Source organism: Myxine glutinosa, chromosome 7 (assembly GCF_964187855.1).
Source record: "Myxine glutinosa chromosome 7, kmMyxGlut1.1, whole genome shotgun sequence".
NCBI lineage: Eukaryota > Metazoa > Chordata > Myxini > Myxiniformes > Myxinidae > Myxine > Myxine glutinosa.
In genome coordinates, this window is record NC_136267.1 from 66,935,769 (window position 1) to 66,960,811 (window position 25,043).

General features: G+C 44.5%; 1 protein-coding gene across 1 annotated transcript; it reads right to left on the bottom strand.

Moving 5' to 3' along the window:
- Window positions 1-1,952: 1,952 nt before the first annotated feature.
- On the bottom strand, window positions 1,953-14,084 carry LOC144893068 (carbohydrate sulfotransferase 8-like). The gene is made up of 5 exons (XM_078782692.1): window positions 13,863-14,084; window positions 10,073-10,206; window positions 9,769-9,829; window positions 9,263-9,541; window positions 1,953-2,747 (listed from the first exon to the last, which is right to left on the bottom strand). The coding sequence occupies exons 1-5, from the start codon at window positions 14,082-14,084 to the stop codon at window positions 2,202-2,204; spliced, it is 1,242 nt and encodes a 413-aa protein (XP_078638818.1). The 3' UTR covers window positions 1,953-2,201.
- Window positions 14,085-25,043: the final 10,959 nt, after the last annotated feature.

Below are 25,043 nucleotides of genomic sequence, written 5' to 3' on the forward strand. Positions count from 1 at the left end.
CTTTCTATTCTCTGTGTGATAAACTGGATAAGTCTGCTGCCTCGTGTTCTGACCTCCATTCCTTCATCTTTCTATTCTCTGTGTGATAAACTGGATAAGTCTGCTGCCTCATATTCTGACCTCCATTACTTCACCTTTATATGCTCTCTGTAATAAACTGGATAAGTCTGCTGCCTCGTGTTCTGACCTCCATTACTTCACCTTTATATGCTCTCTGTAATAAACTGGTTAGTCTGCTGCCTCGTGTTCTGACCTCCATTCCTCAATCTTTATATTCTCTTTGTGATAAACTGGATAAGTCTACTGCCTCATACGCAGATCTCCATTCCTTCATCTTTCTCTTCTCTTTGTAATTCACAGGGGGAGTGGGTAGTGGGTGAAGGGAGTCGATAGGGGATGAGGGGGATTGGGTGAGGGGTGAAGTGAGTGGATAGGGGGAGTGGGTAGGGGATGAAGGGGAGAGGGTAACGAGTGAAGGGGGAGTGGGTAGGGTGTGAGGAGGAGTGGGTAAGGTGTAAGGTGTGAGGAGAGTGGGTCGGCATGAAGGAGGAGTGGGTAGGTGGTGAGGGGAGTCGGTAAGGGATGAGGCGGAGTGGGTAGGGGATGAGGAGGAGTGGGTAAGGGATGAGGGGGAGTGGGTAGGGTGTGAGGGGGAGTGGTTAGGGTGTGAGGGGGAGTGTGTAGGGTGTGAGGGGAAGTGGGTATGGTGTGAGGGGCAGTGGGTAGGGTGTGAGGGGGAGTGGGTAGGGTGTGAGGAGGAGTGGGTAGGGGGTGAAGGGGGAGTGGGTAGGGCGTGAAGGGGGAGTGGGTAGGGGGTGAAGGGGAAGTGGTTAGGGGGTGAAGGGGGAGTGGGTAGGGGGTGAAGGGGGAATGGGTAGGGGGTGAAGGGGGAGTGGGTGGGGGAGTGGGTAGAGGGAGTGGTTAGGGGGGGGGAGTGGGTAGGGGGTGAAGGGGGAATGGGTAGGGGGTGAAGGGGGAGTGGGTGGGGGAGTGGGTAGAGGGAGTGGTTAGGGGGGGAGTGGGTAGGGGGGGAGTGGGTAGGGGGGAGTGGGTAGGGAGGAGTGGGTAGGGGGGTGGGTATGGGGGGAGTGGGTAAGGGATGAGGGGGAGTGGGTAAGGGATGAGGGGGAGTGGGTAAGGGATGAGGGGGAGTGGGTAAGGGATGAGGGGGAGTGGGTCGAGAGTGAGGGGAGTGGGTGGGTGGTGGGATCCTCACATTTCCATTTTTTTGTGCAAGTTATTCATAAAGGCTGTTCAAAATGTTCTTTACTACAGTTATAAGTACACTACTGAACACGAATTAGAGGTAATTGCAGTATTCAAAGGTGAAAGAAAAAACACCTCATGATTCAGGAGGAAGCACAACATGGGTTAATGATATGCCATTGTTGTCATCTTTTTAAATGACCGATTGCATTGCGCAGAGTGGATTTCAGGCGGAAATATTGAAATAATTATAGTCCCAAAGGGTCAGCGATGCAACATGGGCTGACAGCTGTCCGAGACCTACGCACACTCGCCCTCCAAGCTGTCTAGCCTGGGTTCGAATCCCGTCCCAGCTATAAACTCTCATCCTGTTGTTGCACAGGCTGGGAGATTCATCAATGTGTGTGTGTGTGTGAGTCTCTCTCTCTCGGATGGACGTTAATGATCATATGTTGGCCTTCACGAAGATTGGGTGACCTATCGCCAGCACCTTAAACAAATTACAAATTCTTGCCCTTACCAGCAGAGGGCGCTGCATCAGGGGCACAGCTGCATCCTCAGCCAATGACGCTACCCCACAGCTTTGTGCTTGCTGCAGACCAACGAAGAAGAAGTGATGCAACAACAAAGGGAAACATTTGGTCGTGTTTCAGATCTGGCTCCTGTGGTGACAGATGTGCAGAAGTGCTCCTGTACAAATGTGCATTCTGTTAAACTGTCACGTGTTGTACATGGGGATAATTTGTCAATAGATAAGGGAATGTGTGGGCCTGAAGAAGGTCCAAAATGCATTTTGCTTCATGAGGCAGTTTTGGAGTATGGGTGTAAGACAAGGCCAGAGTTTATAACGCCAGAATTTAACTTAAAATGAAGACGTGGTGAGCTCAGAAATAAATTGTGATGACGATGTGGTGTTGAACAATCATTTCTCAGTTCTTTGAGGCCTATATATATCCAAGGCTATCTTTGTGTTCATTCGTTAAGTGTCCCAAGGCCTAATGAACATCTGAAAAAGGTTTTGAGTAGTTGAACATGATGTAATCCAGATAGTACAAATCATAGGCAAGTTGGCGCTCATGCTGCAGAAGTCGTGAAAAGTATTGCCGGCTTATATCAAATGATCCTTTGTCTTTGCTCAAATGCATTGCCTCTGTCCTCACGGCTTCCGTGACATCATGTTCTTTTGGAGGAAACCTCAAGGTGGGTGGGATACCGAGAGCAGCAAGAAAAGCATCTGCTTCAGATGCCAAAGCTTCAAAATGCCCAATGAAGTCGTATGTAATGTAGCATGGGTGACAAAGGCGCGCCGCTGGCTCCCAGTGTACATCGGGGGCTAGTGGCCGGTGCGGATCCAATAGGAATCGAAGAAACTCTCGGAAAGTGACACCAGTACCGGAATGGAGTGCTGAACGGCTGGCATTGTTCCGGTAGCGAGCTAGGATTGCGCGACCATATAGTGGGCCATAATAAGGATTCGGCCGCTGCAACTTGTCACGAAAAGCTGATACGAGACGTTCCAATGGCTCTCTAACAAATAACACCTAAGGAGAGAGGGAGTGAGAGAGAGAGAGAGCGAGAGAGAGAGAGAGCATGTACTGTGCTTTTGCCAAGTTTGAACAAAATCGAACCATGCATGTTCAATAAATGTTTGGGGACACGTTTAAGTAACAAAATGTCTGCCAGTCGGCCATCTTGGATCTGATGTAGAAAAAAAAAAGACATACATCTGTAAGCCATCATTCATTGGTTCTTTGGTTCAGGTCAGTCTCTTCATTGCCACTAATAACATATAAGCCAGTGCTACCTGCCGCATGCTCGGGTAGTGGCGACTAAACTGACTACCCTCATTCGCTTGCCAATGGCGAGGGTGACTGTGACATCCTGCAGGACTTAAAACAATACCTGTCAAAGGGCGGATGAGCTCCCTTCGGGAACCAACGGCCATCCAGTTAGGAGATGGTGTCTCCAAAACAAACACCCATCTGGTTGGACCTGTTTTTTAGGTAGTAGGTTGGAGAAAGCAACCGCTCAGGGTAGTACTACCGTTCTGACTTAGGAGCTTTAAAGTGGTGCCCGGAACCATCGCACACTCTCCGTGTCAGGATTGCTGAACTTACTTTCTGTCTCTCTCATACAATCGCTACCGTCAATCCCTTTCTTGTCAAAGTGACCCTTTTTCAATTCATTTTACCAACATTTGGGGTCTTTCTTCAAATGTTTCCTCCGTTGCACATCATCTAGCAAGTACCTCTCCTAATGCCCTGTCCTAATACCTCTCCAAGTACCTCTCCTAATGTAATCTTACTTCTCTCAGAGACCCTATTGTCACATGATGTTCTTGTTAACTCCTTTAATATTTCAAACTACAACCTTCACTCACAATTCTGCTTCAAAGGAGGAGTGTGTATCTACTCCAATATCAACACACCTGCTGTACACCTTGTGGACCTCGAATTCCCAAACTTTGATGTAATCTGGCTTCAGATTTGTCTCCCGACCATCACTATTTTTCTCTGTTTCACTTCCTGCTCTCCCAATTCCACAAACTTTATGGCTTTCTTTGACTATCTTAATTCCTGCCATGAGGCCATGACATCCCAACACCCTCAAGCAGAATTCCTCTATTTAGGAGACTTCAATGTACACCACAGGGAGTGGTTGAAATCATCCCACACTGATGTTGGGGGAGTTGAAGCTCTTATATTTTCCATTCTAAATGATTTGGAACAAATTATCACCCACCCTACCCATATCCCAGATTGTCATGACCACTCTTCCAATACTTTGGATTTGTTCTTTACCTTCAATCCGTTGTGTTAAAGCTACACATTTTCACCTCCAATTGGTTCTTCTCACCACAATCTTGTGTGCATCACTTTACTTACCACCACTCCGTCTCCTCCGACTAAACACCAGAATTGGAATTTCAATAGCGCTGACTGGACTGGTTTACAAAACCTTTTTTCTGATTTTCCCTGGGAAGACGACTTCCTTTCCTCGGGCGATGCCTCTATAGGCTATGAGCCAGACCCCCCAAATTGACCGGTCGGTACCATACAGATGGAGTAAGGCTCATTGTGATTTTTAGCAAGATATATGTCCCTAGATATGAAAAAAAAAGTGATAGCAGTGTATAACTCTCGGCCATCTCTGTGTTATCACTGCACATAGGATTTTTATGTGAAAAAATAAAAAATGTTTTTTCACATAAAACCGCTTTTTTGCGCGCAAAAAAAATATTTTGCTATTTTCGGAGAAAAACAAATATTTCGCCCTTTTTCGGGAAAAATAAAATAAAATGCCCTTTTTGGTCGAAAATGTCTGGCAATGCTAAAAAAGATTAGGGAATTTTTCGAAATTTTTAACTGCGATCGAAATGTTTAACTGCGATCGAAATTTTTAACTGCGATCATTCTCAAAAACAAAACGTTGCGTCCACTTGCGTGCGTTGCGTCCCCAGCGTGTACAGCAGTGAGGCGGTGTACTACAGTGAGAGAGTGTACACAAAGTGTGAACAAGTCTCCTATCAAGATGAGTGCTGCTCTTCGTGACAAGTGGCTGAAGGAATTCAACGCTGGCGGCGATGGGGCCACCTTCAAGTACGTGTCGAGTGACACGGCTTTCTGTCGAGCTTGTGAAAAGACTTTCCGGGCGAAGCAGAAGTCTGAGCTGGCCCAACATGTCCGAGGAGACCGCCACAAGAACAACTTGGCCTTGAAGAAGAAGAGGACGGTCACGCAAGCCACCATGGAGGACTTTGGTGGCGGAAAGAGGCACAAGTGCGACGTCGCGGCTCAGGAGCTGTGCCAGGCCATGCTGGCCGCTGGCATCCCATGGTCGAAATTGGAAAACCCTGCCCTCCGGTCGTTCCTAGAGAAGCACATCACTCTCCAGATCCCCGATGAAAGCTGGATTCGAAAGCACTACCTCGACAAGTGCTACGACGAGGCCTTGGCGGGGTTCCGTGCCGACCTCGGACAGCAGCCCATGTGGCTGTCCGTCGACGAGACGACCGATTCGGCAGGTCGATATGTGGCCAACATCATCGTGGGACGCTTGTCCAAGGAGGGGTACTTTCGTCCCCACCTCGTCCAGTGCATGTTTCTGGAGAAGACCAACTCTGGGGAGATCGTGCGCGCAGTCAACGACACGCTGCGCTATCTTTGGCCTGATTTCAAGCCGGAGTGCCTCAAGGTCCTCGTCAGCGACGCCGCGGCCTATATGATCAAGGCCGGCCATGCCCTAAAGGAACTCTTCCCGGACTTGCTGCATGTGACTTGCGTTGCCCACGCGCTCCACCGTGTCTGCGAGACAGTCCGAGAAATGTTCAAGGACGTCAACGACCTGATTGCCACGACGAAGAAGGTGTTCGTCAAAGCCCCGTCGCATGTTGTCCTTTGGAAGGAGCAGCAGCCCAATCTTTATCTCCCCCCCCGGAGCCCATTCTGACTCGGTGGGGGACGTGGATCGACGCCGCGGTGTTTTACGCCGAGCACTTCGAGGCCGTCAAGGACATTGTGGACCAGCTGAACGATGACGACGCGATGGCAATCCGGAGTGCCAAGGACCTGTTCGGAAAGGCGGACATCAAGCTCAGTTTGGTCTTCTTAAATGCCCACATGTTGTTCATCCCGAAGATCCTTAAGCAGCTGGAGGAGGCCGGCATGGAGCTGGCCAAGGCCTTCCAGCTCCTTGATCAGGCCAAGGAGGAGCTCGAAAAGATCCGAGGCTGCCGTAAGGAGATCCTGCTCACCAAGTTCAAGGCGGTGCTGCAGCGCAATCCCGACATTGGTGTGCTGAGGACAGTGGCTTTGATCCTGGATGGAGATCAGCACGATCTGAGGTTGGTGTGCCGGCTGGAGTCAAGCTTGCCGACATCCCCCTCTTGAGGTACTGCCCCATCGTCAGCGTCGACGTGGAAAGGTCCTTCTCCGTCTACAGAAACGTCCTCACCGACCGCCGCCACCGCCTCACCAAGGAGAACATTACCAAGATAATGATTTCAAACACCTACTTTAACCGTTCCTAAAAGGGTCTTGTCAATTTCTTCTAGTCCTCTACTTATCAAACAATGCGGTTGCAATAAAGGTACCTGAACGTCATTTTGTACCTGTTTACTAGCCCAGAGTGCTTAATGTTGTGCAGGAAAAAGCTTACCATTTTTTGTTCTTTTTTTGACTGATTTCTGAAAAACTTGGTAATAATAAAAAATGAATAAAACGGGGGAAAAAAATATTTCGGGATTTTTTCACATAAAAAAAAAAAAATTCCGCTTTTCAAAACATAAAAGGCCTATTTTCTTAACATAAAAATCCGTAGTCTAGTTATCACCCGAAATATTATTATACGCCCGCTTCGCTTCGCCAAAAAATGTGATATTTGCTAATATTGGAATAAATATGTTTTTAAGGACCACAGAGTGCCAATAATTTGCATACTGGATGCCAACTAATATAGTAATAGAAATATAGAACATTTGTGGGGGTTATTTATCAGATTTTTGATATAATGACAAAAGATATGTTAAATTTAGTGAAAAAGTGGTCGAAATCGCTTCGAGTTCAGAATTCACATTGTACATTTTTGTCAATATTTCAAAAATGAAAACTCCCAGAGTAACATTTGACCCCTCAAAATCTTCGCAAGGAACCACTGCATTGGAATATATCATTACTTTGTAATATGGTGGTTGTTTGGGGCACATATTTTGGTAAAGTTCAAAATATGTTCAACCATACCCCCTAATTTTGATATTATAGGAGCTAAAGGGTTAAACATTACTGTATTTGCATCTGTATTACCCAACTAAATTGTTATTTCCTTTTGTCATTCCAGGTAATGTGGTGGTGGTGGTGTTAGTGCTTGCCCAGTATTGCTAGTACAATCGCAATGGAAGAACAAACCAGAGATGAGGCCGAAGTGCCAACTGGAAGACATTGTATCATTCACAAGGAATCACTGAGTATTGATCCAAATGAACAACTTACCAGTCCACAAAGTTTTGAATCATGGAAAACCCTAATAAATGCTGCTCAAGTAAGAGATCACTCCCCTATACTTGACATCGCTAAATCGGTGACAGACAAGGAGATTCCAGTGATCTTCTACCATAGGAAATGTAGAAGCATTTTCACGATGAAGAGAGATCTGGAAGCCCTTAAACGTAAAACAGATTCAAGCTCAACAGAGGAAGCTGTTGCTGGGTGTTCCAATGCTAAGCGACCGGCAAGACGATCCTCATCAGAATCACGCATCTATGACTACACATGCATTTTCTGCGAAAATGTCAAGAGATACAAGGGAACGTCAACTCGGGAAAAACTAGTCCAATCTGTGGAGTTGAGATCGGACCAGAAGCTTCGAGCAAATAACTCCCACAAATGTTCTATTTTCTATTACTATATTAGTTGGCATCCAGTATGCAAATTATTGGCACTCTGTGGTCCTTAAAAACATATATTTATTCCAATTTTAGCAAATATCACATTTTTTGGCGAAGCGAAGCAGGCGTATAATAATATTTCGGGTGATAACACAGAGATGGCCGAGAGTTATACACTGCTATCACCTTTTTTTCATATCTAGGGACATATATCTTGCTAAAAATCACAATGAGCCTTACTCCATCTGTATGGTACCGACCAACCCCCTTGGCTCATAGCCTACTATCTCTGCGGCACGTTTAGCCGAAGTTATCGGTGCAGGCATGGAGGCTTATATCCCCTTCTCTTTCAAATCTATCTCTTCAACCAACTCTTGGTTCAACCAGATGGTATTCATAGAATACTTACCCTGCGCAGTCAACGTGGTGCGAGCTAACTCTTCTGTTTTTGAATATTTTTTGTCTTTGATCCAATATGGCTGCCAGACCACGTGAGCGATGACATCATGAATTTATATTCTCCAATATAATTGTTGCATAGATCACGCTAAATACATTTCAAACTGATCAGACTAAGCGTTGTCCCTGTCGAATTATGACGTCATAGTTATGGCACCAATGACGTCATCGTTAACAACACCTATTCCCTATATGGAGTTCTTTACAATGAGACACGTTTCATTTTTTTTCCATAGAGCAGTTTTGGAAATATATAGGTGCAACGTTTTTCGGTTTTTCCAAGATGGCGCCTGTAACACATGACCTATGAGGTCATGATTATCACTAAAATATTCCACAGGAGGAGGCGCTCCTATGGTGAAAATTTAGTCTCCAACAGACAAACAGTTGCAGAGAAAAAAAATAATTATGATCGGGTAAGTGTTGTACTTGTCGAATTATGACGTCATAACGAAGGCACCGATGACATCATTATTAACATATTTTATTCCCCAAGGGGAGTACTTGACAATGAACCATGTTTCAATTTTCTCCATGGAGTGGTTTTGGAGATATAGAGGGGCAACGTTTTTCGATTTTTCCAAGATGGCGCCTGCACCATGTGACCTATGACGTCATAGTTATCATTAATAAAATTCCACAGGAGGAGCCGCTCATATTCTGAAAATGTGTCCATCAGTCGAGCAGTTGCAGAGGAATTTCTTTTTTCATACTGCTCAGATCAAGCGTTATACTTGTCGAATTATGACGTCATAATTAAAGCACCGATGACATCACCATCAACATGTCTTATTCCCCATGGGGAGTCCTTCACAATGAGCCATCTTTGAATTTTTTACATTGAGCGGTTTTTGAGATATATAGGTGTAATGTTTTTATAAGATGGCGTCCGTACCATGTGACCTATGACGTCATAATTATGAATAAAAAAATTCGACAGCCGGAGGCGCTTCTATGGTAAAATTTAGTGTCAATCGGAGCAACCGTTGCCGAGAAAATGAATTTTAGAAATGCAGACACGTACACCATACGTACGTACCCGAATGCCTAACCCTGCTTTTCGCTTCGGTTGATAAGTGATCAGAAGATACTAATTATGTAAATGTAGTTCAAGTTTGTAGCAAAGGTTGATGATAATAATGATGATCATTAATAACAATATGGTCTCTTTATCATTTGAATGAAAACTGTCCGTATCAAAATTCAATGGAGCACCTTAGTGTAGGTACGAAGGCGCCGTTCAATTTCATGCCGTGGGTACGAGTCCAGACGGCGCAAGCCGTTGGCATAATGTGCAGCAGTATGGAGCACAGCCGTGGTACTGGGTGCACGGCCTGACAGCACCATGAGCAGGCGCTTCCAGTTGGTGCAGCCAGCTTTAGGGATCTCACAATAGAGCAAGTGATGACGTTCTTCCACAAACAAACGAGACACGTGCGCAGGTGAGGCCAGCGTGACCGGAGGCGCAGCTCCCCGCCTGTACCGTGCGCACACCTGTGAAAATATGCGTCATGTTAATTGTGCAAACGTTCCATTTGAGACATGTCGTCCAATATGTCAGATAATTAAATAATGGTTTGTAAAATAGTGGAACGCTCACCTGATTAATCATAATGACATCATTTCCACAGCTGGCATACCTGTTGTTTAAATGTGCATTTGCATCATAACACAAGTTATTATCGATGGGTACACATAAGGTAGCCAAGGTGCAGGCTTACCCTCTTAAGCACCTGTTTGCTCGGATTAGGTGATGCAAGTGGATTTTTGTCTCTGCACGACCTGTGTCAATATGGTAGCAACATGCACTTTATTCCGTGAGCGAAACAACAATGAATGGATGACAGAAGCCGAGAACGGTAACCAGACAAGGTAAAACTGCTGTCACTGTGCGACATTTGGTCAGGCCTTCAATTCAGGTAAGCACAGAAACAGTAAAGAATCTGCACAAACATCAAAGTCTGTTTAACAATGAATGTCGTGTTAAGCAGGAAAGAAGGTTTGACCGAGGAGAAAAATACTTGCTTCAAGAGAGTATTCATGCAGGTAATTGTCTGCAAGGTATGAGCTTTCAGCAGAGTCTGGTGACTTGGCAGAACACATGAACAAAGCAACAAGCAGGTGAGGGCATCAAGCTGCAAGGATAATGACAAATTGCACTGCCACACACAAACCAAATATAAATGGGTCATGAAGTTGCTTTTAACAGCTGCAACTAGAAGGGCACTCGGTAGAGCGCACACCTCCGCCAGGATGAACAGTTTACGTTTTGCATCCACTGATAGGCCGGATCTGGATTCGGACTTGAAGCAAAATCTAATAGGGCTGTTCTTGTCACCTAACCAACTCGTCCACCTAGCTTTATCATAAGTCGTCCACACCTTTTAGAAATATGATGCTATATATTCAATATATCGTTTTAGTCCCATCACTGAATGGTGAACAATCACGTAAAAATTCTCTGATCTGGATCCAGATTCAAATATTCATCAAAATTAAATCAATTCTTCCTTGTCAAAAACGCAACCTGCCCATCAAAATTACTTCAAATCCATCGACAACTTTTTGAGATATCGTGCTATACGTTGTTTTTTCCCCTTTCTCTCAATGGTGAAGAATCACTTCAGAATCAGATCCAGATCCAGATCGTCACCAAAATCTAATGATTTCGACATTGTCAAAAAACCCAACATTGCCACTAAATTTCGTCCTAATCCGTCCACAACGTGTTTTGTGACATCCTGTTCACAGACAGACAAACAGATGAAAAATTACTCATTGAGCGACACTTGGCAAAAGAGAACAAAGCAAAATGGCACTCAGTAGGGCATCCTTTTGACCTCACAAATAATTAGTGGTTCAATTTAGTGACCGGATATGCAAATTGTCTTAAATTTTTTAGTTAATCGGATGAAAATTGACAATTTTAGAAATTTGGCCTATGTTGACCTTTTGGCCTATGTTGACCTTTTAGCCTAGGCTGAGCTCAAAAATATTTGGTGATTGAATTCAGTTTGCCGATATGGAAATCCTTTTCAAATTTCAAGTCAATCGCATGAAAATTGAGGATTTTAGAAATCGAAAAAAGTGGTTGACCTTTGGCTTATGTTGATCTTTTGGCCTACGCTGATCTCAAAAATTGTTGGTGGTTGAATTCAGTTAGCCGATATGTATATCTTATTCAAATTTCAAGTCAATTGGATGGAAATTGAGGATTTTAGAAATTTGAAAAAAAGTGGTTGACCTTTGGCCTATGTTGACTTTTTGACCTAAAAAATAGAGGATTTTTTGGGACCACAAACTCTACCATTTGGTGAAGTTTCATGAAGATTGGTTTGAAATTGTGACCTGTAGGCAAGTATAAGTGAGCGGACAGACAAAAAACTAACAAACACAAACACACAAACACACAAACGGGAGTGATCACCATACTTGGAAAAAAAAGAAAAAGGTTTTTGCCAAGTAACAATATAAGGCGTCAGGCAGTATCCTGACAGGTATGGCGACAATTTTCACTGTGACCTTGACATTTGACGTACAGTATATAGTCAAAAACATTGATAGCCTCACTTTTGTACTTCGGAATCCTATGGTAACGTTGGATGAAGATAGCTGAAAGCGTTCATGAGTTATCGCACGCACAGACAAACACACAAATGAAAAATCACTCATAAGGCGACACTTGGAAAAAGATAACAAAGCAAAATGGCATTCGGTAGAGCATCCTTTTGACCTCACAAATAGGTCGTGGTTGAAATATGTGACCTGATATGCAAATCGCCTACAAATTTCAAGTCAATTAGATGAAAACTAGTAAGTTGACCTTTTGCCCCATGTTGATCTTAAAAAAGAGTTGGTGGTTGAATTCAGTTCGCTGATCTGAAAATCCTATTCAAATTTCAAGTCAATCGGATGAAAATTGAGGAAATTTGAAAAAAAGTGGTTGACCTTCGGTCTATGTTGACTTTTTGGATGATGTTGACCTCACAGATAGATGGTGGTGGAATTCAGTTAACTGATATCAAAATCATATTCAAATTTCAAGTCAATCGGATGAAAATGGAGGATTTTAGGAATTTGAAAAAACGTTGTTGACCTTTGGCTTTTGTTGACCTTTTGGCTGATGCTCACCTCACAAATAGTTGTTGGTGGAATTCAGTTAGCTGATATGAACATCCTATTCAAATTTCAAGTCAATCGGATGAAAATTGAGGATTTTAGGAATTTGAAAAAAGTGGTTGAATTTTGGCCTATGGTGACCTTTGGCCTATGTTGACCTTTTGGCCTATGTTGATCTCAAAAATAGTTGGTGGTTGAATTCAGTTCGCTGATATGAAAATCCTATTCAAATTTCAAGTCAATCGGATGAAAATTGAGGATTTTAGAAATTTGAAAAGGTTGTTGACCCTTGGTCTATGTTGACCTTTTGACCTCAAAAATATATAGGATTTTGTCAGACCACAAACAATTCCATTTGGTGAAGTTTTGTGAAGATTGGTTTAAAATTCTGACCTGTAGGCAAGTATAAGTGAGCAGACAGACAAACACACACACACACACACACACACACACACACACACACACACACAAACACACACACACACAAACATTTGAGTTTGATTTACTTTCTGTAATACCTTCAATCTTTTATTAATCTCACTGGTTTCCATATTTTTATATATTTTTCCTCTCTCTCTCTTTCCTCCCTCTCCTCCTTCTCTCTTTCCTCCCTCTTCTCCTTCTCTCTTTCCTCCCTATTCTCCTTCTCTCTTTTCTCCTTTTCCTCCCTCTCTCTTCTTTCTCTCTCTTCTTCAACTCCTTCCTCATCCCTTGCTACCCTTGAACCATCTCCCCATGGAATTTTTGCAATCTCTGATTGCTCTTTTTCTTGTTGATGTTGTAGTATTTCCAAATTATTTAAACCATTTATTTATGAGAAAGATACAATCCATTACCCCGTTTAGTTAGTTTAACACCCGCCTGTGCGATAGAGGAAAGCATATCTCCAACCAACAATCTAGCTTTATCAGGTAGACTTTCAAGTTTTTCAGCAAAATCTACAATTACACCACTTCCACTAATTTGTTTCTCCAACTCCTTGTTATGTCTTTCCAATTCATTTTGAGCTTTTAGTTGTGCCTTCCTTTCGTTAGCAGTTTTTATCGCTGCTGAAATACCACCAGTCAATGCTCCCGCCGCACCTAAACCAGCAAATAAAGGAATTAGAAACGGGAGAAATCCTCCACTCTTTAACATAGGTTTTGTCATTTTAATTTTAAGTGAGCCAGTATCATTTAGTGTTTTCCCCTGCTCTCTTGTGAGTAAAACATCAATTCTTACCGCTCCTTTTCTTTGAATTGTATTAACATTAATAATACAAGACTTTTGATTTTGAATATAAGATTCCCCATTGTTGCCCTTATTCCATCCCCATTCACTTGGGCTTTGAAGCTGAGGAGCTACAATCATCATTTGGCCCCAGCAGTAACCAGCCTGGTATGCAGTCCTCCTTGTGTGTTGGATTAATGCTGCCTTTGTTGGAGGAAGACCGTGGAGTGCTCTACCCTTCTCAGAAAAGAGCTGTTTGTGGGCCTCATTGACACATTTCTCACTACTAGTACGGTCATAAAAGCAGGATCATAAAGCGCTTTAGTTGTCAATGTCAATGGATGACTCCATTGAGTCATCTACAGACTCTAGTGTAGCACTCAATGTGCAAAATGCTGATGTCACCTCAATGTAGCACCTCCATGTGTCCCATTCAATCTTATGCCTTCAGACTGTCCGTAAAGTACTCATCCCACACAATGTCTACCTGTCTTGCTTGCTGCAGGTGAGTTCTGATGTGAGATAGGAACACTGCAGTTGCATAATCATCAAATCTTTTGGCTAGACCAGGTTGCAACATATTGACAACTGCAGCTCCATCAAGAACAATAACATCTGCAGCTGATGCAGACGCACTGGTTTGTGAAGGAACGAGTTCTTCCAGGCAGCCTACCAGGTGTGATTTCACACCAGTTCTCAACTTGCCCATCTGTGACAGCGAAGGTGGGCAAGCCTGATTCTCACGTTGAAAGAACTCGTTGAGGTCCTCATCTCATATCTGTGAGGCAATATATAGCCTGGAGAACAAATAACAGTCGTTCTTCAGTGATGTTAGCTGCTGGTGTCCCTTTGACTTCTGTTTGGCTGGAAGCTGACTGAAGAGGGGCAGGTTGTTCCTCTTGATTGGCTCATAAATATGTTTTGTTTGGTTGCCTAGGTGCTCTGTGACATATGTGTTGTACTGATCTTGTCCAAGCTTCTCAATGTGACGTACAGTGTCTATGACAGCAGGATCAACAAGGTCTCTACTGTCCAGTATGAGAAGATCACTGCTATCCTCACAGAAGGGATTCCCCAGTCTTTCTATAATATCCCTCAGTGATTTGACATCTTTAGCAAATGCCTTCTGTGTGTGTGGTGCCTGATCATGATGCCTGTGATCTGACATCTTTCTCCTCTCTGTTGAGCTTGCAAATTCCTCAATAACTCGTGCCATTTCAGGGCCACAAACCATCCATCGCCTCAGTGCTGCTGGATTCTCAGTCAGGCCAACAGCTCCACCATCACCCTTCACTGCAGCATTGTTTTGTTCATGGGCCTGATCTATTGCTATTGCAGAGATTGCTCGACCTGTCTTCTTCACCATAAAGTTTCCTTTGAGAAACTCTGCAAAGATCTCTGGATGTTTCATTTCCAATGTTACCATGTCACGCAAATGGACAGGAACCAACCTGGCATAATTAGTGTGGTCTACAGCAAAGAACCAGGGTGTGATCTTGGTCAAAGCATCCACGTCATCCATCCACGCAAGAAGTCTGCCTCGCGAATTGGTCTCAGATAGATCATTATCTCGAGCTCCAATTCAGTATGGTGAGCTAAAACTGGCTTTGAGGACTGACTTCAGATCGCTTGGAACACAAGTCTTCTAGAGGCAATATGCTTTCTCCTTCTTACAGGCTTTGCCCATACTGTACATATCCGTTCTGCAGGAGTAGGTACGTAGCACAGGCTGTCACCTGATGAGCACGCCGTGTTCGAGTAACATGAGAGGCTTTGAGAAATGAATCTGCAGTGCCAGATGTGGCCACACCTGCTGCTACCAGCACACTGGTCCATCCACTATTGTCTAGAAGATCTCCAAATATCTTAAGAGCTGCCATTTCAATGTGCAGTCCACCGAACATTACAATTAATTTGTCCTCCATAGCTTGTGGGCCAACTCCACTGGATTTGCTTTCCAAGTCTAAACAGAGGCTCATCCATGGTAATGATGGGCACTTGTCCAGGAATGGGTGGCGCCACTGCCTTCTGTACAACATCCATTGAATGACAAATCATGGCAACATAATTTGCTTGGTCATAGAACAGAGGAAGAAGAGCAGTAAGTGATGCGCTGCTCTCTGGCTCTGAACCAACTGCCTGCTGACCCGCGTGATAAGCAGCCCAGGAGACAGTTTCTTCCTCACTGAATGAGTCAGTAGCGACTGTCTGCTTCACATGCTCCAGCCAACTGAAAACACAAGAGAAATACAATAGTGTAACTTATTTTGAAAGATTTTTTTTTTTTTATAGTGTAACTTATTTTCAAATAATTTTCAAAGACCAGGCGTCTGGTCAAATCTGTTTCTGGCGTTTGTTCCCCTTCCATCCCCACCCTTACCTAAAATGGCTGCACAGCAGACTCCATACATGAAAAAGCTGAATGCCGCAACTCTGTGTTTGCCTCAAACTCTTGTGTCCCAAACCTGTTCCTCTGTACCCACCGTACCCAGATGCTCCTGGACTCTGTGTCTTTTTCTCCTGACAAGGTGGAGAAGTTTCAGTCAATGCTCGACTCTGATTCTGCAACTGGACCAGATGGCATCAGCCCACGGGTCCTAAAATCCTGCTCTGCCGCTCCATCTCACCCTCTCTCTGTTCTCTTCACCCTCTCTTTTGCTCAAGGTCATCTGCCATCAGCTTGGAAATCAGCCAACATTACCACTTTACACAAAAAGGTGCAAAAACAGATCCTTGCAACGACAGACCAATCAACCTTCTCCCAATTATCAGCAAAGTCATGGAATCCATCATTGCTGAGGATATCAAATCTTTCCTCTTCTCCAATGGCTTGATCTCTGATCATCAATTTGGTTTCAGACCAGGTCACTCTACTCTGGACATACTGCTTCTGCTGTCTCAACAATAGATGGAGGTCCTCAATGCCAAAGAGGGAATTAGAGCTGTCTCCCTTGAGATATCGCGTGCCTTCGATACGGTCTGGCACCCAGGTCTGCTCACCAAACTCTCCTCCTATGGTATCCATGGAAATCTCCTCGCATTGCTTGCTGACTTCCTCTCTGGTCGTAGTCAACGTGTGACCCTGAATGGGTATCTCTCATCTCCCCTTCCTGTTCAGGCTGGAGTTCCCCCAAGGCAGTGTTCTGGGCCCTGTGCTTTTTCTGGTCTTCATCAATGATCTCTCCGACTCTCTGGAAAATCCTCTCTATCTCTTTGCTGATGACTCCACTCTCTGCCGCGCCATTACTCATCCCTCAGATCGGCAGTCTGCAGCCTCCTCACTCTCCGCAGACCTGGTCAAAATCACAGTCTGGTCAAGCAAGTGGAACATGTCTTTCAATCCTGACAAATCTCTCACTCTTACTATGTCTCTCCGAAAAGACCGACTGGAAAACCCTCCCATCTACTTTTTGAACAATCCTCTCCAAGAAATTCTGTCTCTCAAGCTTTTGGGTCTCACTATCTGCCATGATCTTTCCTGGGAAAACTACATTTCCAAGCTGGCCTCCAAAGCCAGATGCCGACTGGGCATCCTCCGTCATGCGAAGTCCTTCCTTGGCACACCTGAGCTGCTCACAACATACAAGGCTTTCATCCGCAGCTCAATGGAATACTGCTCTCCCCTCTGGGCTGGTGCTCCTGCCTCACACCTAGCTTGTCTTCATGCTGTTGAAACCAAAGCTTTCAGAATCATTGGAATCTCCCGCGATGAATACCTTGGATAGCAGGGTGACAAAGTCATACCTCGGATAGCAGGGTGACACAGTCATACCTCGGATAGCAGGGTGACATAGTCATACCTCGGATAGCCGGGTTACACAGTCATACCTCGGATAGCAGGGTGACATAGTCATACCTCGGGTAGCAGGGTGACACAGTCATACCTCGGATAGCAGGGTGACACAGTCATACCTCGGATAGCAGGGTCACACAGTCATACCTCGGATAGCAGGGTCACACAGTCATACCTCGGATAGCAGGGTGACATAGTCATACCTCGGATAGCAGGGTGACACAGTCATACCTCGGCTAGCATGGTGACATAGTCATACCTCGGCTAGCAGGGTGACATAGTCATACCTCGGATAGCAGGGTGACATAGTCATACCTCGGATAGCAGGCTTACACAGTCATACCTCGGATAGCAGGGTGACACAGTCATACCTCGGATAGCAGGGTGACACAGTCATACCTCGGATAGCAGGGTGACACAGTCATACCGTACATTGACTTCCGCTTCCGGTCCGGTCTGGAGAGGACGCTGGCGTTACTTGTTCGCCGCTTCTCCGACTGGGCCATTGTACATAGTTTGCTTTTCTGGTGGTCGTGGCGGATTTTTGACCGTTGGGTCTGCCCTCTGCTCGGTCCCGGCTCTGCTCCTGGCTTCGCCTGCCCGGCTCCTCCACTGTTTCCTCAGGCCCGCTCCCGTTGTTTGCGGCGGTGGCTGTTTGCCGCTGTGGTCTTGATTAGCGGCTGCAGTCGTTTGCCGCTGCGTTTGCCGCTTTGCCTCCTCGACCTTGGTCTCGTACTCGTCCCTTCGCTCCTGCCTGGCATGGCTCTGAGGTACTCCGCCGCAGGGCTTCTTCTGCTCGGTACCCGCTCCACCCCATCATGCATCTCTGCCATTAAATCAAATGGACTCCTCCGACGACCCAGGTACATTCACCGTGGCTCCGGTCGTAAGTTTGTTTATTTGCAATCAGGTCACTCCATCCCCGTCCTCTGGTCGGCTCAGCGCACTCTCACTCTTCGTCCCAGTGCACCTGGTCACAGCAACGCACACGATCGCACCTCCTGCCTACGAACCCTGGCTAAATCACCTGAATTCATCCCTGCTGTTCAAAACAACATCAAGCTCACCCTGTTCAACACCCGGTCCCTCAACAACAAATGCCTCATCCTGAACGAATACATCCTGGATAACAAACTGGACTTTCTCTGTCTCACCGAAACCTGGCAACAACCTCTGGACTACTACACACTTAACCTCACCACACCCAATGGATATTCCTACGTCAATAAACCACGCTCGGAGGGCCGAGGTGGTGGAATTGCCGTTATCCACCGTCAAGACATCAAGACCAACCTCATCTCCATCTCATCTGCTCCATCATTTGAACACCTGGCTTTAAAACTCTCTGGTCGCACGCAGTCAGTCATGGCTGTCGTCTACCGCCCTCCCAAACCACACCCATCATTCCTGTCTGACTTCTCCTACTTTCTGACCCAGCTATGATCCCTCTCCCCCTCAATCCTCCTCCTTGGTGATTTCAATATCCACATGGACTCCACTGACTCCACAATAACCACTGACTTCACTGATTTACTCACCTGCTTTAACCTCACTCAACATGTCGACTTTCCTACCCATATCCGTGGTCACATTTTGGACCTTGTCTGCTCCACTGGATTAAATTTGCACCATCTCTATGGCTCCGACCTCACCCTCTCTGACCACTTAGCCATCACTCTGACCATCAACATCCCCGCCCCAACACCAAGGCATTATCGCACAATCAACTTCCGTAAGCTAAACGCTCTTTCACCTACCTCATTCTCATCCACCCTCTCTGAAAAAATGTCCACTTCTCCCTTCATTGACCTCCACACCCCTTCCGACCTCACTGACTACTACAACCACACTCTCTCCTCCTGCCTTGACCAGCTTGCGCCTGTAAAAACCAAAACAGTTTCTTTCACCCATTCTGCTCCCTGGTTTACCCCTGAACTCCACCTGATGAAAACTCGTGCTCGCCAACTTGAAAGACTCCGCAATAAAACGGGTCTCACAGTTCACTCCCAAGCCTACAAGGACCACCTACAACACTACAAAGATGCCCTCTCCCGCGCCCGCTCTGCCTACTACTCTCAAATTATCCACTCTTGCTCCGGAAACCCAAAAGCACTCTTCTCGACAATAAACAAACTCCTCCGCCCCCTGAACACCACCACCCAGTCATTCACAGTAGACAACTGCATCTCCTTCCTCTCTTTCTTCCAACGCAAAATTGACAACATCTACAACAGCTTGACCACCGCCGCACCCGCTCCCCCTCCAACCACCTGCCCCCCCTTGTCCTGCCATCCCCTGTCTCGGTTCTCCCCAATCTCCCCTACTGACCTCTCTGAACTCCTCATAGGAATGAAAACTGCCACCTGCACTCTTGACCCCATCCCCTCCAGCTTTGTCAAAGCCTCCCTCCCTGCTCTCTCTCCACTTATCATTGCAACAATAAACTCCTCCCTGTCTACAGGCATCGTCCCACCTTCCCTCAAAATTGCTGCTGTTACCCCCATTCTAAAAAAACCTGGTCTAAACCCTGACACCCTAAACAACTTCAGACCCATCTCCAACCTACCCTTTCTGTCAAAAGTTTTGGAACGCGCTGTAGCCACTCAACTCAAACATCATCTCTCTGCCAATAACCTGTATGAAACATTCCAATCCGGATTCCGGTCCAACCACAGTACTGAAACTGCTCTCCTCAAAATCACCAATGACCTTCTCCTCTCCTCTGACGCTGGCAACCTCAACATTCTCGTCCTCCTCGACCTCAGCGCTGCCTTTGACACCATCGATCACACTATCCTCCTCACCCGACTTGAATCCACCTTTAACGTTACCGGCACTGCCCTCTCTTGGATTAAATCATACCTCTCTGACAGATGCCAGTTCATCTCCATCAATAACTGCAAATCCCCCACTGCTCCGCTCCCCCAAGGTGTCCCCCAAGGTTCAGTTCTTGGCCCCCTCCTCTTCATCCTTTACCTGTCCCCGCTCGGTCACTTAATCCGCCGTCATGGTCTCCAATTCCACTGCTTCGCCGATGACATCCAGCTTTTCATCTCCACCAAGTCCGTCTCCACCGACACCCACTCTATCCTGACAAACTGCATCACTGAAATAAAATCCTGGCTTCAAATCAACTTCCTCAAGCTTAACTGTGATAAATCTGAAATAATCATCATTGGCCCAAAAACGCTCACAAAATCCACCCATAACTTTGCCCTCAACATCGACGGTATCCCAGTATCCACCTCCCCTCACATCCGGAATCTTGGCGTCATCTTTGACCAAACCCTTTCCTTCGACAAATACACTAAACAGATCACAAAGTCAGCCTTCTTTCACCTGAAAAACATTGCCCGTCTCCGCTCATCCCTCTCCTCCACGGCTGCAGAAACCCTCATCCACGCCTTCATCACCTCCCGTCTGGACTACTGCAATAGCCTCCTCTATGGTTCACCCTCAAAAATCACCAATAAACTCCAATACATTCAGAACTCCGCTGCCCGTCTACTCACCCATTCCCGGACCCGTGACCACATCACCCCCGTCCTTTACAAGCTTCACTGGCTCCCCATCCCCCAGAGAATCCAGTACAAAATCCTCCTCTTGACATACAAAGCCCTCCATAACCTGGCCCCATCCTACCTGGCTGACCTCCTCTCCAGACACACTCCCACCCGCAACCTCCGCTCTGCTGGTACCAACCTCCTGACCCCCTCCATCCGGACCAAATTCAGATCCTGGGGGGACAGGGCCTTCTCCATCGCTGCTCCCACCCTCTGGAACTCACTACCTCACACCATCAGAGACTCCTCCTCACTCACCACATTCAAAACATCACTAAAGACCCACCTGTTCAACACTGCATTCAACATTCATCCCACAGCATTTAACCCCTGACTATCTCTTCTCCTTCTCCCTCCTTTTGCTTTAAATATTTCCCTATTGATTCTTGTCTTTTTGCAATTGTTGTTTTCATGTATTGTTATGCATTATGTTTGTCACTCTGTCAAAGCGCCTTTGGGCTTCTGGAAAAGCGCTATACAAAATAAATGAATTATTATTATTATTATTATTATACCTCGGATGGCAGGGTGACACAGTCATACCTCGGATAGCAGGGTTTTTCTGGCATGTTGTGCAGCTCGTATCTCAGATGGGAGTGCTGAAGCATTCCACCTGGGACCCCAGGTATCCATCTTCCACTGGGTCCTCGGTGTAGGCCGCCCTTGAGGAATGCTCTCATTATGGGACATTTGAGATTCCCTCAGGTACATCCCAGGTGGCAATAAGGCGAGTTTACCGAAGGACAGACGACTGATGGCTGCCGACAGAGGTCTGGGCATCATGGCCTTGCTTGATAACACTGAAGCCTGGGGCATGGAGGAATATTTGAGCTCATTGTAATGGGCATCATGATGGCACCATGGTTACAGAATATGTAATGTAACCATGACAACACAACTTGTTCATTGGAATGCTGCATTTTCCTCCCACAATGATAAAGTACAATAAACAATCGCAGATGGTGCATTTGTTAAATTTCAAGTGACAAAGTCAAACAAAGATAGACATTGAGCTAACAAAGGTGTCAAGTCGCGGACTGCTCTACCTGGATGATAAGAGGTAGGGTAAAAGGTGTGCTCAACGCTACATCACACCTGCTGTAGACACCGCAAAGGCAGGTGCATAACAAGTTCAAGTACACTACATACTTAACTTTGTGTTGTCCAGTCTGGGTTTGATCCTCAGCCCAGCTATAACATGTTACCATGGTGCTTTGCAGGTATGGCGTAACATAGATGATGCCACCTGTCCTATCAGTTAACACCTGTTTTTTGTTAAAGATTCTGCAAGTTAGTTTGAAAAGACTCGAATCATGTCGAGAGGGTCCCTTTGTGGCTGCAAGTCCAGGGTCACTTTAAATCGCATGCTTTAATGCATTCTTTCACCAGGTGTACCATGCAGCTTACATCAGGGCCAGATTGCAATTCTACCAGAATATCAGCCTTGAAATTGTGTAACATCTTTTACACTGGAAAACACTCCTTTAGCAGCAGCAACGCATTCACCTGTCCATGAAGATAACACATTAACCTGTTCATGAAGATAACGCATTCACCTGTTCATGAAGATAACACATTAACCTGTTCACGAAAATAACACATTAACCTGTTCATGAAGATAGCGCATTAACCTGTTCATGAAGATAACACATTAACCTGTTCATGAAGATAATGCATTAACCTGTATCATGAAGATAACGCATTAGCCTGTATCATGAAAATAACGCATTATCCTGTATCATGAAGATAATGCATTAACCTGTATCATGAAGATAACGCAGTAAACTGTATCATGAAGATAACGCATTAACCTGTATCATGAAGATAACGCATTAACCTGTTCATGAAGATAACACATTAACCTGTATCATGAAGATAACGCATTAACCTGTTCATGAAGATAACGCATGCACCTGTATCATGAAGATAACGCATTAACCTGCATCATGAAGATAACGCATGCACCTGTATCATGAAGATAACGCATTAACCTGTATCATGAAGATAACGCATTAACCTGTTCATGAAGATAATGCATTAACCTGTATCATGAAGATAACGCATTAACCTGTTCATGAAGATAACACATTAACCTGTATCATGAAGATAACGCATTAACCTGTTCATGAAGATAACGCATGCACCTGTATCATGAAGATAACGCATTAACCTGCATCATGAAGATAACGCATGCACCTGTATCATGAAGATAACGCATTAACCTGTATCATGAAGATAACGCATTAACCTGTTCATGAAGATAACGCATTAACCTGTATCATGAAGATAACGCATTAACCTGTATCATGAAGATAACGCATGCACCTGCATCATGAAGATAACGCATTAACCTATATCATGAAGATAACGCATTAACCTGTATCATGAAGATAACGCATTAACCTGTTCATGAAGATAACGCATTAACCTGTATCATGAAGATAACGCATTAACCTGCATCATGAAGATAACGCATTAACCTGTTCATGAAGATAACGCATGCACCTGTATCATGAAGATAACGCATTAACCTGCATCATGAAGATAACGCATTAACCTGTATCATGAATATAACGCATTAACCTGTTCATGAAGATAACACATTAACCTGTATCATTAAGATAACGCATTAACCTGTTCATGAAGATAACGCATGCACCTGTATCATGAAGATAACGCATTAACCAGCATCATGAAGATAACGCATGCACCTGTATCATGAAGATGACGCATTAACCTGTATCATGAAGATAACGCATTAACCTGTTCATGAAGATAACGCATTAACCTGTATCATGAAGATAACGCATTAACCTGTATCATGAAGATAACGCATGCACCTGCATCATGAAGATAACGCATTAACCTATATCATGAAGATAACGCATGAACCTGTTCATGAAGATAACGCATGCATCTGTATCATGAAGATAACGCATCAACCTGTTCATGAAGATAACGCATGCACCTGTATCAAGAAGATAATGCATTAACCTGTTCATGAAGATAACGCATTAACCTGTATCATGAAGATAACACATTAACCTGTATCATGAAGATAACGCATTCACCTGTTCATGAATAGAACACATTAACCTGTATCATGAAGATAACGCATTAACCTGTATCATGAAGATAACGCATTAACCTGTTCATGAATAGAACACATTAACCTGTATCATGAAGATAACGCATTAACCTGCATCATGAAGATAACGCATGCACCTGTATCATGAAGGTAACGCATTAACCTGTATCATGAAGATAACGCAAGCACCTGCATCATGAAGATAATGCATTAACCTGTATCATGAAGATAACGCATTAACCTGTATCATGAAGATAACGCATTAGCCTGTTCATGAAGATAATGCATGCATCTGTATCATGAAGATAATGCATTAACCTGTTCATGAAGATAACGCATTAACCTGTATCATGAAGATAACACATTAACCTGTATCATGAAGATAACGCATTAACCTGTATCATGAAGATAACGCATTAACCTGTATCATGAAGATAACGCATTAACCTGTATCATGAAGATAACGCATTAACCTGTATCATGAAGATAACGCATTAACCTGTATCATGAATATAACGCATTAACCTGTATCATGAAGATAACGCATTAACCTGCATCATGAAGACAACGCATTAACGCATTATCATAATAAGATAACGCATTATAATGATAATGCGAAGATAAACTTCATGAAGATAACGCATTAACCTATATCATGAAGATAACGCATGAACCTGTTCATGAAGATAACGCATGCATCTGTATCATGAAGATAACACATTAACCTGTATCATGAAGATAACGCATTAACCTGTATCATGAAGATAACACATTAAACTGTATCATGAAGATAACACATTAACCTGTATCATGAAGATAACGCATTAACCTGTATCATGAAGATAACAAATTAACCTGTATCATGAATATAACGCATTAACCTGTATCATGAAGATAACGCATTAACCTGTATCATGAAGATAACGCATTAACCTGTATCATGAAGATAATGCATTAACCTGTATCATGAAGATAACGCATTAACCTGTATCATGAAGATAATATTAACCTGTTCATGAAGATAACGCATGCACCTGTATCATGAAGATAATGCATTAGCCTGTTCATGAAGATAACGCATTAACCTGTATCATGAAGATAACGCATTAACCTGTATCATGAAGATAACGCATTAACCTGTATCATGAAGATAACACATTAACCTGTATCATGAAGATAATGCATTAACCTGTATCATGAAGATAACGCATTAACCTGTATCAT

Excerpts from the sequence above, each read along its gene's own strand:
- LOC144893068 (XM_078782692.1), bottom strand. The coding sequence starts at position 14,084 with ATGGGCAAGTTGAGAACTGGTGTGAAATCACACCTGGTAGGCTGCCTG. Across the intron at positions 10,207-13,862 it reads ACCTGCAGCAAGCAAGACAG|TGCAATTTGTCATTATCCTT; the intron begins GTAGACATTGTG and ends TGTGTGTGGCAG. Across the intron at positions 9,830-10,072 it reads TGCATGAATACTCTCTTGAA|GTCGTGCAGAGACAAAAATC; the intron begins GCAAGTATTTTT and ends ATATTGACACAG.